The following is a 15,759-nucleotide window of genomic DNA, read 5'->3' as shown; positions in this document are numbered from 1 at the left end:
ATTTCTAAATGTCTTTTGCATGCAAGTTACATTGCTGCTATATGAGAAAATAGACATGTTTGGGAAAGATATAACAAGACTCCTCTAAAAGGAAGCAGAAGAAAGGGAAGTCTATTTACTTTTTCAGTTTGGAAGTAACAAATATAATTCACAGAACTTTCAGCCCAACCTAGTGCTCCTTCACTGAGTTAGAAAAACTCAACACTTTGCAGGCTCAAGCTCCCTACTAATAAACCAATTACTGATAACCCAGGTCTAGTAACTGCAGTTAGTCTGAATCCAAGTAGCAAACGGGCTGAATTAACTGTCTTGCTACATTTTAAATTTCTTGATTAAAAATGAGGTGTTGATAGAAGCCGGTTTAAAAAGATGGAAGGAGGAACATGGAGCACTGTATCCTAGACTGAGATTCCAGGGAGTACAGCCCAGTCATGCCTGGTTTTGGCAGTTGCAGGCCTTGAATATTCTGTCATAAACTACTGTAATTACATGGCAAGAAGGCTGGCTAAAAATAAAATAGTTCTGCAGCCCAAACTGCTAATTTCTATTTTAATTGGAGTTCAGATGAGAAGCATCTGATTTTTATCTCTTTTTTTTGTTTTTTTTGTTTTTGTTTTTTTGTCTTAATTATTACTATGAGAATGTTATAGAGTGGTAGTAGATCAGGGACAAGCAATTATTTTGGGTGGAGGGCTGCTTAACGAGGTTTGGTTAGGTTTTGAGGGCTGCATGGGTTGCCCCACCCCTTGACCGTTACCTTGCCCCCTGGTTGCCATCTTAGGGCCAGAAGCCCTACCCCTAACTCTTAGGCCCCAGCTCAAGTCTGGGTTCGTGCCCGGTATGCAAAGGCCAATAAAGATACCAGGGGTGAAAGTATAAAAAGATTTATTGCTAGCAATAAAAAAACTATAAATTCTTAGTCTTGTATATTGGTTGGGGGTGTGTGTGTGGTGGGCGTGTGTGTATGGTAGGCTGTGGGGAGGGCTTGTGTGGGGGTGTGGCTGTTTGTGTGCGTGGCATAGTGTATGTTGGGGGGTTGTGTATGTGGGGGCAGGGTGTGGGTGTGTGGCATTTGTGGGGTGTGAGGGAGGATGGGGGTGCTCAGGGTGGTTGTGCCTGGTGGCACGTAGCTATGGCCAGTGCTGCATATCACGGCAAGGGGTGCAGCCCCTGCTGGGCCCTCTCTACCACTGGTGCTCCCTGTTGCACACGTGGAGCCCTACACTTGCATGAGAGGGAAGCTCAACATGCTGGAGCCAGCTGCTTTGCCTGTCCCTGGATCTGTGCAGCAGGGAGCAGTAAGGCAGCCAACTCTAGCACATGGGGCTTTCCTCCCATGCTGTGCAAGTGTGGGGGCTGCACGTGTGTGGCAGGGAGCGCTGGCAATGTAGATGGCCTGGCAGGGGTTGTGCACCTTGCTGTGATGTGCTGGCTGGACCTGCGCGCTGCTGGGCACGAACACCCTGAGCATACCTGCCTGCTGCTGCTGCTGCTGCTGCTGCCACTGCCTGCTGGGGCAGTCCACCATGGGGGGGGGGAAGTGTGGAGAGGGTGGTCCCTGCACCCTCTGCCCTTCCACACCCATACCCTGTACACCTGAGCTCCGCGCTGCCTCTGCCTCGTGGGGTGCTGCCTGCTGACCAGAGCGAGTGGGATGCCAGGAAACCCAAGCAAGTCCCCTGGCAACTGCAGCAGTGGTAGCAGTAGCCCACCCGGAAGCTGCCTTTTGGCTGGGCCCTTCTGCCCATGGGGGTGGGAGCAATGCACAATAGGGTACGCTGGGGGCATGTGTATACATGGGCATTTTGCTCTCACCCTCTAGGGCAGAAGGGCTGAGCAGGGTACAGTTTGTTGATGGGTGCCACAGGCTGGATGAAAGTGGCTGGTGGGCTGGATCTGGCCCATGGGCCATATTTTGCCCGCCCCTGTAGTAGGTGGTGCCCACTGCCCATCAAAGATAAACTTATCGTGGCATTTGTAAGCCAGGAAATGGAATGTAGGAAAGCATCATGTGTTGCATCATTTTTGCATATTCTTTTTTATAGACGTAGGGCTGGAAGGGACCTAAGTAGATCGTCAAGTCCGACCCCCTGCCCTAGGCAGGAGAGAATACTGAGCTCATATGACCCCAGTGAGGTAACTGTCAAGCCTCCTTTTAAAGACCCCCAAGGTAGGAGCCAACACCACTTCCCTTGGAAGTTGGTTCCAGATCCTAGCTGCCCTGACTGTGAAATAGTGCCTTCTAATGTCCAGCCTGAACCTACTCTCAAACAATTTATTACCATTATTCCTTGTTACTCCGGGAGGTGCTTGGGTGAGCAGGGTCTCTCCCATTCCCTGCTGTTCCTTCCCGATAAGTTTGTAGACGGCCACCAGGTACCCTCTCAGCCTTCTCTTGTGAAGGCTGAACAGGTTCAGGTCCCGTAGCCTCTCCTCATAGGATCTGCCCTGCTGTCCCTGGATCATGCGAGTGGTCCTCCTCTGGACCCTCTCAATGCTGGCCACATCTCTCCTAGAGTGCGGCACCCAGAACTGAATGCAGTACTCCAACTGTGTCTCATAGAGGGGGAGGATCAACTCCTTGGCCCTGCTTGTGATGCGTCTGTGGATGCATGACAAGGTGCAGATGGCCTTACTGACTGCATCTTCACATTGGTGGCCTGTGTTCATTTTGGAATTGATAATGACTCCAAGATCTCTTTTTGCCACTGTGCTTTCGAGAAGGGAGTTCCCCAGCCTATAGGTATGCTGCTGGTTCTTACTGCCCAAGTGCAGTACCCCGCACTTGTCAGTATTGAATCCCATCCTATTCACATTAGTCCACCCCTGTAACCTGTCCAGGTCCAGCTGTATCCTGTCCCTCCCTTTTAGCATTCCCACCTCGCCCCAGATCTTGGTGTCGTCAGCAAATTTGAACAGGGTGCTTTTCACCCCCTCATCCAAGTTGCAGATAAAGAGATTAAACAGTGCTGGCCCAAGGACTGAGCCCTGGGGGACCCCACTGCCCACATCCCTCCAGGTCGAATATGACCTGTCCACCACCACTCTCTGGGTGCGGCCCCTCAGCCAATTTGTGACCCATCTGACTGTGTAGGCATCAGTGCCACAGTCGCCTAGCTTTTTAATGAGAATGGGATGGGAGACGGTGTCAAAGGCTTTCCTGAAGTCCAGAAAGACTATATCCACCGCGACACCTACGTCCAATGATTTTGTGATCTGATCGTAGAAGGCAATCAGGTTGGTCTGACAGGGCCTGCCCCTAATAAACTCATGCTGGTAGCCCCTGAGCATCGTCCCTCCTTGCTGGTCCTTCCCAGATGTGGTCCTGGATAATCTTCTTAAAGAGCTTCCCCAGGATTGAAGTATGACTAATGGGCCTATAGTTGCCTGGGTCCTCCTTCCTCCCTTTTTTGAAAATGGGGACCACATTGGCCCTCTTCCAATTGTCAGGCACCTGGCCAGGGCACCACAAATGCTTGTAAAGCCGTGCCAGGGGCCCCTGGATAACCCCTGCCAATTCCCTCAGCACTCTGGGGTGGAGAGCATCTGGACCTGCTGATTTAAACACGTCCAGCCCCTCTAGAAGTTCCCTAACTCAGTCCTTCCTGACCGTAGGCCTGTGAGAGTCTCACCTGAGTCCATCCTGAATTTCAGTGGGGGAGTCCTGGTACCTGCACAAAAAAATGGAGGCAAAGAAATTGTTAAAAAAGGTCTGCCTTTTCCTCTGGTGCAACCACCAGATAGCCAAGCGTATCCTGCAGGGGCCCCACGTTACCCGGTGCCTTCTTCATGCTCCTTATGTATTTAAAAAAGGACTTTTTGTTGTCCTTGATGCTAGCCCTAGTTCCATATCTGCCTTAGCTTTCGTAACAGCCTCCCTACAAGCTCAAGCGAAGGAGGTATTCTCCTCTTTGGTGATAGCCCCTCCCTTCCACTGGGTGTCTGCCTCTTTTTTGGCTTTCAGGCATTCCTGAATGCCTTTGGTGAGTCAGGGGGTCTTTTGAGCACTTATGCCCCCTTTGATTCTCATTGGGATTGTTACCCCTTGGGCACGGAGGATCATCTCCGTAAGGAATGACCACTCATCTTGGACACCCAGTTCCCCAACTCTCCAGGACCCCAGTGCCTATCCTACCAATCTCCTCAGCTTGTTGAAATTGACCCTCTTGAAATCAAGGGCTACTGCCTTACTGCAGACTCTTGACACCCTGAGCTGTATGGTGAATTCCAATAGGCGATGATCACTGTCACCCAGGTGGTCAAGAACCTGGAGTCCCCTCACCAGGTCATTGTCTGTGGCCAGAACCAGGTCCAGGAGGGCATTCCCCCTGGTGGAACTGTGCACCTCCTAGGTTAAGTGGAGGTCCTGTGTCCCAGCTGCCTGGTGCAGAGGGTTCGGGATTGAGAGTGTGGTCGGGGGTAGAAGGGTAAGAAAGATTTATTGACTTAAAAACACAACTGCGCATAGTAACAAAATAAACAATGACAGACGAGAGCAATTCATGTCGGCAACTTTTCGGCAGTTCCCTCTGATCCCTGATACACAGCAAGCTTCTCTTTCCACAAAGTTCAGTGAAGTCAGATGTCCCTGAACAGAGCTGTCCGAAGGGTACCGGGAAGGACCCTGGAATGCAGTCTTTGGGCTCCTTGAGGTCCATGGGCCCAGTGATCCAGGCAACAGCTAACTAATCCTTTTTACAGAGCTGTATCTTCCTTCTGAATGACTTCCAGATATTATAGCTAATTTATAGCTTCTGAATGATACTGTTAACATATGACCACTCAGATTCCTTTTACTTCAACTGTCCTTAGACTGACCAATTAGCAGTACAAGCCTTGCATTCCTTTGATAAGGTAATTTTAACTGTGCCACAGGGCCTTACTACTTCTAGGCTTTGCTAAACTTCTAGGCCTTTATACCAGGCCCCACTACATCTTAAACTTGAATTAGGCTTTTAGCAACAACATATAGGTTAATATCTAAACAAATACAAAAAAACACTTGGTATAATCTTCATAGAGCCTTCAGCAAGCACCTTTATCACACAGGCACACCTTTCAGTTGTCACATCCTGTATCTCAGCAAGGAACTTTTGTGAGCGGTCCGACCTGGCTGACTGCTCCTCCCAGCAGATGTCCAGGTAATTTAGATCACCCATGACAACTACATCCCTTGCCTTAAGTGCCTCCGCAAGCTGGCCCGAGAATTCATGGTCCAGCTCTTCCCCTTGGTTGGGTGGTCTGTAATAGACCCCCACCATTTAAGTTCCTTTCCCCACGACCCCTCTGTATTCTGACCCAGAGTACTTCAGCCTGCCCCTCCTCTGGCCCCATCCTGTTAGTTGGGGACATGTATTGCTATTTGACGTAGAGCGCCACACCCCCGCCTTTCCTCCCTGTTCTATCCTGCCTGCATAGTCTGTAGCCCCTAATGTTTACCGCCCAGTCGTGGGATGAATTCTTAGTTGTTAATAATGTATAATATAGCAGTGAACATTGAATGTCTCTTTAGTCTTGTAGCAATACTATAATGGGACTCAGGTCCAGGGTTGGCGGGATCTCTCCCTGGTGACTTCATAGATTTCATAGACATTAGGGCTGGAAGGGACCTCGGAAGATCACTGAGTCCAGCCCCCCGCCCAAAGGGCAGGAAGTCAGCTGGGGTCATAGGATCCCAGCAAGATAAGCATCCAGTTTCATCTTGAAGGTGTTCAATGAAGGCGCTTGAACAACCTCCGGTGGCAGGCTGTTCCAGACCTTGGGGGCTCAGACAGTAAAGAAATTCTTCCTTATGTCCAGCCTGAAACCATCTTGTAGTAAGTAGTTTGTGACCATTCGACCTCGTCATCCCTTGGGGCGCTCTGGTGAACAAACGTTCCCCCAGATACTGGTGGTCACCCCTGATAAACTTGTAGGTGGCCATCAGATCACCCCTGAGTCTGCGCTTTTCCAGGCTAAAGAGCCCCAGGGCTCTCAGCCTGTCATCGTAGGGTCTGCTTCCCTGACCTCTGATCATGCGCGTGGCTCTTCTCTGGACTCTCTCAAGCTTCTCCACATCCTTTTTGAATTGTGGAGCCCAAAACTGGACGCAGTACTCCAGCTGCGGCCTCACTAAGGCCGAGTACAGGGGGAGAATGACGTCCCGGGATTTGCTTGAGAAGCATCTATGGATGCAAGCCAGCGTTTTGGTCGCTTTACTAGCCGCAGCATCGCGTTGCAGGCTCATGTTCATCTTGTGGTCAATGATGACCCCCAAGTCTCTTTCTTGCATAGTGCTAGCCAACATAGCACTGCCGAGCCTATAAGGATGCTGCGGGTTTTTTTCCCCAAGGTGGAGAACCTTGCATTTATTGGCGTTGAACACCATCAGATTCTCGTCCGCCCACTTGCTGAGCCTGTCCAGGTCAGCCTGGATCATCCGCCTGTCTTCTGGTGTGGATGCTTTGCCCCAAAGTTTGGTGTCATTGGCGAACTTGGCCAGTCCGCTTCTGACTCCAGTGTCCACATCATTAATGAAGATGTTGAACAGTATGGGTCCAAGGACAGAGCCCTGGGGGACCCCACTGGTCACAGGACACCACGATGAGTGACTTCCATCAATTACTACCCTCTGGGTCTGACCCCGGAGCCAGTTTTCCAGCCAGTGGATCGTGGAGGACCCAAGGCGACAATTGGCCAGTTTCTCCAAGAGACGATCATGGGACACCAGATCGAAGGCTTTTTTGAAGTCAAGATATATGACATCAATCTCATCTCCCTTGTCCAGGTGATAGGTCACCTGGTCATAGAAGGAAATGAGATTGGTCAAGCAAGACCTACCCGCAACAAACCCGTGCTGGCTATCCCTTAAGATGTTGGCGTCGGCCAGTCCATTAAGGATGGCCTCCTTAATAAACTTTTCTAAGATCTTCCCCGGGATAGAAGTCAGGCTAATGGGCCTATAGTTAGCCGGATCCACTTTCCTCCCTTTCTTGAAGATAGGCACCACGTTGGCCTTCTTCCAGTCTTCGGGCACTACACCAGAGCACCAAGAGTTTTCAAAGATCCGCGCTAGAGGCTGGGTTATGCTGCTCACCAGCTCCTTGAATACCCTGGGGTGAAGATTGTCAGGGCCAGCTGACTTGAAGGTATCCAGCTTCTCAAGATGTTCCTTCACGAAGTCAGCATTAATGGAGGGCAGGGGATCACCCTCACCCGGACTTCCCGGCCCTGTAGCGGGCATGGGCGTCCCATGGGGCTGATGAAAGACTGACGCAAAGTACCTATTTAATAGGTTGGCTTTTTCCTGGGTGTCATTTGTCAGTTGCCCCATCTGGTTCAGCAGGGGTCCAGCGTTGCCCTTGCTTTTCCTCCGGCTCCCCACATATCTGAAAAAGGACTTTTTATTGTCCTTGATGCTCAAAGCATCAAGACCTCTGTCTCCACCTCCCATCTCTCCCAGGTGACCTCTGTCTCCACCTCCCATCTCTCCCATGTTCGCACCTGCCACACATTTGATGTTGGTTTAAGAGAAAAGTTGTGAGTGTGCTTGTATTCCAGGGGATCAATGGTTTGGCATCCTTCTTGTCCTCTCAGCAACTCTGGTAACTTAGTGACTTACAGCCACCTGTGGCCTCCACCTAGCCATGCCAATGCCTTGGAGGTATTAACAGTTCACCATCCTGGGGAAGGAGCCCTTGACCACAGTCCAATACCTCATCTAGTTTAGCTTCTGATCTTGCCCCCTGGGGCTTGGGTCTGGCTGCTCTGGGGCCCACTTCCCCTTTAAGGTGCAGCTGGCTCTCCCCTCAAAATTCTAGTCTTGTCCTTCCCAAGCTCCCTCTTTACCTCTCGAGCGTTCTAGTCTTGGCCCTAGGGCTTCTCTCTTGGGCCCCGGCTGCACCCCTCAAGGTTTCTGGCTGTGCCTTCACCCTTGGGCTGCAGCCTTCCTCACCTGTGCTCTGAATTTTGAGTTCAGCCCCTGGCAGGGCCTGCAGTCCTCATACACCCCTGTCAGTTCCAATCCCAGTCTTCCAGTATGAACCGTAACAGAGAAGTCAGCCCTCAGGCCCTAAATAAAATCAAGTACTCTGGCTTCATAGGGAAGTCCTCCTCAAAATCAGATCTCATTTGGGTCAAACTGGTTTGTGAAATGTTTGTCCCAGACTACTTCCTGGTTCAACTTAAATCAGAGTCCCCTGACATCCCAGCATGCTTTGCAGCCCTAGACTAGCCTGTGCTTTCTGTTCCAGAGAGCAGGGTCACACCCCTCTAATCCCTCGCTGGAGCAGTGAGGCCTGGCTGACAAGGGGGTTGGGTGGGAGGGCAAGCCTGACTAGGGATGTAGCCCAGTCTATGCGGGGGGGGGGGGGGGGGGGGCAGTGCCCCCCCCAGGCAAACCCCAGCTAGGGTCTGGGGCCAGGGAGGGGGGGGGGGTTAAACATTCCTTCCCCTGCTCAAACTTGCTGCTGGCTACAACTGTGGACTACAAATCCCAGAAGAACCTGGAAGCAGGAAGAGGAAGTGATGAGCAACCCTGCAGAGCCCTGCTGCTGTAATTCTGGACTGCAAATCCCAGAGACCTCAGGGGCAGCAGGAAGAGGAATCAAACACAGCCAGAGAGCTGTGCTCTAGTGCCCCCCAGCCTCTGGCCTGAACTACTGCAGGCATGTAGCTGCATTTCCTGAATTGAAGGTAAATTAAATGTCTCTTCACTTCTGTTTCAATTTAATCTGTGCAATTTAGACTAACCTGCAAGACTGAGTCGATGCAGTCTTAGGCATTTTGACTGTCTGTACCTACTTTTATATTGATTGGCTTTAATGGTTGCTTCTAGTGGTGAAAATGAGGAGGATCAAGCCCTCACATTTTGTATTACTGTTTTTTTAAATGTTAAAGACCTAGGACATTTTTCTTATCTCTTGAAAAAAATAGCCTGTTTTTAAAATCAGCATACCATATACCAGTAAAATAGAAAAAAAAATTAGTGCTGAGCAAAGTTATAAAAATTGCTGGTTTTACTATTATCTTCACATTTCCAGTATTTTTCCCATTGAAATTTGAGAGGCTAAACACTTCAAGGGGTCAGAAAGCATGACAAATTAAACACCCCCTGGTTGACTCAAGTGTGCACTTCTGAAGTTTTGAGAAATGGAGTCTGCTTCTGTGAAGTTAAATGCATGTAGACTTTTTCAGGCATTGTAGTTTGGTATATTTGGTGTGAAAGCTCTTCAGAGATGTTCTTCTGCAGCTCTGGGAACAATGTGCACTTTATGTAGATGTTTGTATACCTTTAGTTACTTGCCTATCAAAAATTGCTGTAGTATCATGATATCGTTACCCAAATTGTGCAGATTGAGGGTGGGGAGGGATGGATGAGAGAATAGAAAAGTATTTTTTGGAGTACAGCATCATCCAGTGTATTAGGAATGAGACTCTTTGTTGGGAGCCATGTCTTGTTCCTGGTTCTGTAATCTGATGGTTTATAATTTTGGCCTGATAACATAACTGGTTGGCCTCAGTTTTCCAATCCTGTAAATGTGCCTAGATGTGTTTGTTTGTTTTTTTTTTCCTGAGGGTGTATAGAACTGAAAACACCATGATGTGGTATGGGCTTTTTAGCATTATTAAATTTAAATGTTACCTTGTAAAAGGAAAGCCAACCTATTAAGAAGTGAGGAAAACATTTTAAAATGGTGTGGTAAGAAATAATTTTCTTAAAAATGATACATTATGTTCAACATTCACAATTATCATCAATCAAGATTTAGGTTGTTTTAACACATGCCCAATATGTCACCATTCCAGTTGTCACTAAAGTAATCTTAACTCAGAATTCAGTATCATTTTCAGAAATTGTGAAGCATGCTGCTTTGACTTACCATCATAACTATTTTGCATCTTCCTTGCTTCTGCCCTAAAACAGAAGTGCATTGGGACCCAATTACCACTTCTGCCTCCTCAGCAGTGATGTAAAGATCTGTATTCAGCTTCTAAAATCCCTATCCTTTGCTAAGTGTCACATTTCACCTGGGTAGCTTGGATGTGTGCCGAATGCTATTATAATTTGCTGTGTTAGGGATTTGCTGCTACTATTAGGTAACACAAGCAACCACATTAGGCACTGCATTGCGCAGAATGGCTTTCTGTGTTTCTTCAGGGTGAAGGAACATTTAATAATTAACATCATTAAAACAGACTGAAATGTCCTTTTTCCCCCCCCTGCACTAACCATCATAAGATGAATATCTAAAATCTGAACTAGTGACTGGAAGGTTTGATTTTATTTTAGAATTAGAAGCAAGTTTATAGGTTAGTATTTCCTTTTTATTTCTGCCCTCCTTTGTATATTAAATAATTCATGCTCAGTATGTGATTCAGTCAAGAAGTAAGACCCCGAATCAGATAATCCATTTAGAGTGAAATTGTATTTCTGATTTTTTTGGGAAAGAATTGTTTGTAGAAACAGGTTTCAGAGGGATGTTGAGTAGCAAAGAAAGTGGGGTGTTTGGTTGTTTTTTAAAATTTTTTGTATAGCATAAGCTATGAAGGTGATTAGGTACCATGGAGATAAGTTCTATAAATACCCAGATAGATGAGCAGCAACTGAAAATGAAGTAGTGAACAATAAATATTTGAATTATTTCCAAGGACAGCCATTGAAACGTTACCTAAACTCCCACCTTGGTGCCCATGTACATCCCTGCCGGCACAATCTCCCTCATCTGCCAATTTTGACTGGGGAGAAAAAAAAATCTTGAAATGTATTTTAAACACAGCTGTGGTTAAATGTTGGCTGAAAGGCTACACTATTATATAGGGTTAAGGAAAGAGTGCTCATATGACTGGCTGATGTTACAGATAGCAGCCTGTGTCTGTATCAGATGTTTACCTTGTCTCATTTTACTTAAAAGTAATTGTTGCACTTAATACTATTGGGGATTGAGTAGGTATACTCTGTGTGGGAGGGTGATTTTTATCCTTACATTGGCATTAGTCTGGTGTCTGGGTAAGGTGTTAGGGAGACTGCTGTTGAAGGTGCTGAGATACCAGACTCACTTTAAGTGTGAAGAAATCCCATAGCTCCATGCTTCTGAGAGAGAGCCAGCACAGTGTCTATGGTCTGAGCAGTTTTCATATTGGGGAAGCCACAGAAGTACAGGAAAACCTTGTTAATTTGACATTGGATTGTTCAAAGTATTGGATATCTCAAAGTTACTGTAATTCCCCAGCCAACAGGACAGGATTTGTATTTCTTATAATATGGATAATTTGAAATGTGGCTACTTTGAAATTTGAAGCCATTTTCTGGTCCTTCGGACCATAAACCCATGAAAATTTGTTTGTTTACTTCAAAGTACAGTACTACTGTATAGATAATATTGCAGAATTATTCTGCATAGCAACAGTCCTGACCACTGTTCAGTAACGTGTTGGTAATTTTATGTTGCCAGAATTATATACACCTCTGGCTTTCAGTCATATGCAGGTCCAGCAGGGGTGAGCTTCATGGCAACCAAGAAGAAGTTAACACTTTTAGAGAAGCTGAAAATGATACATAAAGCAGATAAGAAAGTGAAATCCATAATGGAAATTGCTTAAAAGCATGTTGGGTTTCAACTTGTTTGAAGATTCAGGATTCAGTAGAGAAGATGGCAACAGAAGGATACAAAACCAGGATGAAGAAAGGAATCTGAAGTGTAAAGTTATTTATATTCAGAAACTGAACTGTTTCAGTGGTTTTGTGATACGAGGGTGAACAGTATCCCAGTATTTGGGCTGCTAGTTAGAGAAAGCAGGTGAAATTGTGTTGAAGCTAGGAGTAGAGTTTCAGTGTTCTAATGCTTGGCTTCCAACATTGTCACAACATCGTTTTGCTTTGTGTACATGGTGAAGCATCTTACATTGATATTGTGGCTGCAAGCGTGAAGCCAATTCTGGACAAATGCATGCTGAAGGACACATTCATTGCTGATGAGACGGGACTTTTTTATAACCTGCAGCCTGATAGGTCACTGACACTTAAAGGAGAAATGTGTCACAGTGGGAAGAAAAGCAAAGAAGGGCTCACTGTACTATTCTGTTGCAATGCCAATCGTTGTGAGAAACTATAGCCGCTAGCGGCTGTAAAGTTTGACAATCCCTGGCGTATGAAAGGGTTGAAATGCTTGCCGTGCCTGTACTGGCCAACAAAAATACACGGATAACTATTATTTTGAGTGGTTACTCCAACTTGAACAGAAAATAGCATGCCAAAATCGAAATATGCTTCTACTAATTGAGAACTGTGTGGCCTGCAATTACGAAGGATTAGACTTGAAGCATGTGTGCGCGCTCTTTCTCCCAACAAGCACCACAAGCTACATGTAGTCCCTAGATCAGGAAATAATACACCATGCTGTGATGGCATACTGGAAACAACTGGTGCATTATCTTCTGAGAGGTTTCCAAGAATTCAAGAGATATGCATAAATGGAACATTCTCGATGCTATGAGAAATGTTGTCATTGCATGGGATAAACTGCTTTGAGAAGGGTGGCTTTGGCACTAAGGCTGCTGAAGAAATTGAGTTTGAGCAAGATGATCCTGACTAGGCTGAGCTTCAAGGAAAAATGGATTGCCCCACTGCTTTCCAAGAGTCCGTCAGTATTGATGATAAAGTGTCAACGCTGAAGGAAGTAGTAAGAGAGGAAGTCAGGATGCCCCCACAGAGGAAGAGGTGGAAGAAAATAAAGAGCGATGCGTTCGAGCAAATGTGTGTCAGAAGGAAGCACACGCGGTGCTCACAGTTCTCAAATCTGTGCTGAAAGACAATGCTGCTGCCATGGATGAGGAAATAAAGAAAGCCATGAAAAAAATGAGCTGAATTGTCCATGATCGATATAAAAAGATGGTTAAGCAGACCACAGTGAGTTCTTTCTTTAAGAAACTGAGAGAGATTATACAGGTACTGTACAGTGGCTTCATGTAATACATACAGTGTAGTACTGTAGTTTGGATAATGTGAACCAGTTTATTATGAAGTCGGTATTTTTTGGTCCCCTGTGTTCTGAATTAATGAGGTTTTCCTGTAATCTCAATGTGTACACAGTATAGTTTGGCTGTAGTATTTTTCTTCCCCGTAGGCCACATCCTGATTTCAATTGAAACTGGTTCTGTGGATATAAGATTTGACACTGTTGTTAAATCTGATTAAAATGTTTCTGTAATTAAGTGCTGGGCAGAGTTGATTTTTAGGGCCCAGGCAAATTTGCACTGACACTTTGTTTAAGAGTTGGAACATTTTTAACTATTATTTTACAAGTTCAAACTTGCGCATGCAAGTACTGTTACTAGTGTAGAAACAAGAGTGCTGGAACAACTACTTGAAGGTGTAAATCTGGCTGGACACCCCAAGAAAAGCACAGAAAATCTCAAACTGAAAATTAAATATCTGAATTTTTCAAACCGTGGTATATCCAAGTCAGTACCTGACAAGCCAGTAAAAATGTCTATCTAACTGAAAGATTAGGCCTTATAGATTGAGTCCCCTCTAGTTTAAGACTGTGAAAGAAATCCTTTTGACATTGATGAAGCAAGATGTAGCTCCACTAATACTTTGTGGATTAAGGCTCTTCACTCGGATATCAGTCTAGTATTCTAGATCCCTAGCCATATCTGAAAAGTTAAGATTACTATAGACTAGTACTCTAATGCTGACAACACAAGACCTGGAGTCTGTTCATTTTTCATTTTTTTACAAATACAACTTGGGATATGTGGAGTAAGAGCTGTGCAGCAGAACTGTTAATGTCACTTATTTTCCTTAATCATATTTTTCTATACTCCAATAATTTTTTTTTCATGGAATTTAAAAATTACTGTAGTGTGGTAATGATTGAGGTGAAAGAATGGTTTCCGGCTTGTTTGTATTTAGGTTGCCATCTTAAAATGGAAGACTGTACTTATGTGAGATGCATGCCTATTTAGTACTTGTTATATACATCCATTGTGCTATAAAGGCTGAAAATTCTGGTATACCTAGTCTAATATCTTCCTCTACTGATGATTAACATGAGGTCTTTTAGACTAGAGATGGCAAGACACCTTACAGAAAGCAAATATGTGATAATCTGTAAATTGTGGTAAAGATTTGCTTCAGTTTTGAAACCTCAATCTTAATATGCCTTTCAGTGTTAATGTTTCATATTGGTATTTTTCTGTAGTGCTGCTTTATGGATCCTGTTCTCTTTAAAGCAGGGATCAGTCAAATATAGGTGAGGTAGGATTACTTGATTTGTATGGAAATATTGGGAGTAAATCTTTCTTAGATGCTTCAGTGACCATCACTGCTTATAATCTTAAATTTTTGGGGTACAGGAAGAAAAAGTTGCTGTAAAACTTAAACAATTAGTTATTGGGTAACTTTTTCCAATAAGCAAGGTAAATTTTCAAAAAGCAAATTAAGGAATTGGAGAATGTTGGTGTCTTCCTGACATGGGTTTACAATACACACAGTGCACTTTTTGTAATAGCCTCAGATACCTGTGGAAAAATTTGTTCCACTGTAAACATGTCTCTCTCTCTCATAGTTCATCAGGATATAACATCTTTTATTGTTTTCCCCCCATATATACAAAAAATAGGACCACATTCTGATTTTAGATGTGCACAGTATTTTGGTTCTTCCTGCTTGTGTATAACTCCCATTATCCAATAATTTTTATTTGTTAGATGCAGTATAGGAAAAGAAATAGGTGCACAGATGTTCATACACTTAAGCATACTGAAAAATTTTAGTTCTGCTTGTGTACAGAACAAAATACACTTCCCTGTTTTCTGCAGTGATGGCTAATTGAGGCTAGTCAGTGCATAGTACTAGATGGCATTCTAACTCAAATTATGTACTTATGAGGGCTGGTTGAGAAGCTTAGGCAAATATTGCTTACAGTAACTTCTCCTGCAGCTGTCTCTAAGTTTTTTTCACCACAGACTGCTTGAATGCCTGTATGCTCACTTTTTGTGTTGGGAAAATGGCATATTTCCTGATGTAGCTGTGTAATCTCTGCATGGTCTTAACTTCCTTTTTCACACCCAACACTGCATCACCATCTTTTCTCTTAAAATGTGGGTAGGCATGAAATAACAGCTGAAAGCATGAACTACCATTTTTCTTGCATACAGTGTGTTCCACAATAAGACATGCACCTTATTTTTGGAAGGCAGAATGTAGATTTTTTTCCCCGGAGTTGTGGATGTCTATGAAATAGACCAAGTCCTCCTGGGAACATAGAGTGTCCATGAAGTATGGCACTAAGGCTAGGGACAGAAATTACACATAAACCAGTATAAGTGATTGGAACCAGTTCAGATCTGTAATAACAGAAATTCAGTGTGCATAAACTGCTTTCAAAATGGCTGTGCGCGAGGTGGGGGTGTTGATTTTGATTTTGAGTGCATGTATGTTAGAAAATATAAGTGGGTGAAAAGGTCTTGGTACATTGGTTCTCTGGGGCAGCAGATAGTAGACAGAGGCTGTGAAAGTGCAGTTCTTTCTCTTTGAGAAGGATAGGGACAGGCAAGCCTAGCCACCGCCCGGCTCCTAGCTGAGTTGCTACCCCTAGCTAACTCAGGCCCATTTGTAATGCAGGCATGCTGGGCCCAGACCTCCCAGGAAACTACAGGCCTCCCTCAGTGATTAGAGGGAGGCTACTAACTGTATAACAGATAAATTATTGGGACCAAGGATGGAAAAACAGAAAAGAGAGTGCGAGCATCTGGCACCAAAGCAGGGACAGAGAG

At 45.2% G+C, this 15,759-nt stretch overlaps 2 protein-coding genes across 3 annotated transcripts in view; one reads left to right on the top strand and one right to left on the bottom strand.

Moving 5' to 3' along the window:
- CEP85L (centrosomal protein 85 like) overlaps positions 1-15,759 on the top strand; it is a 200,968-nt gene that overhangs the window by 51,507 nt on the left and 133,702 nt on the right. The gene's annotated exons all lie outside the window — the stretch shown is intronic.
- Positions 1-15,759, bottom strand: part of PLN (phospholamban) — a 57,838-nt gene that overhangs the window by 711 nt on the left and 41,368 nt on the right. Inside the window, exon 3 of the mRNA XM_019479565.2 lies at positions 3,633-3,671. Coding sequence (XP_019335110.1) covers positions 3,633-3,671 — 39 coding nt within the window. The remainder of the gene's footprint in view (positions 1-3,632; positions 3,672-15,759) is intronic.

The sequence above is a fragment of the Alligator mississippiensis genome, chromosome 1 (assembly GCF_030867095.1).
Source record: "Alligator mississippiensis isolate rAllMis1 chromosome 1, rAllMis1, whole genome shotgun sequence".
Classification (NCBI taxonomy): domain Eukaryota; kingdom Metazoa; phylum Chordata; order Crocodylia; family Alligatoridae; genus Alligator; species Alligator mississippiensis.
The sequence above is the reverse complement of the archived record's forward strand: the minus strand, read 5'-3'. Positions and strand labels throughout refer to the sequence as shown.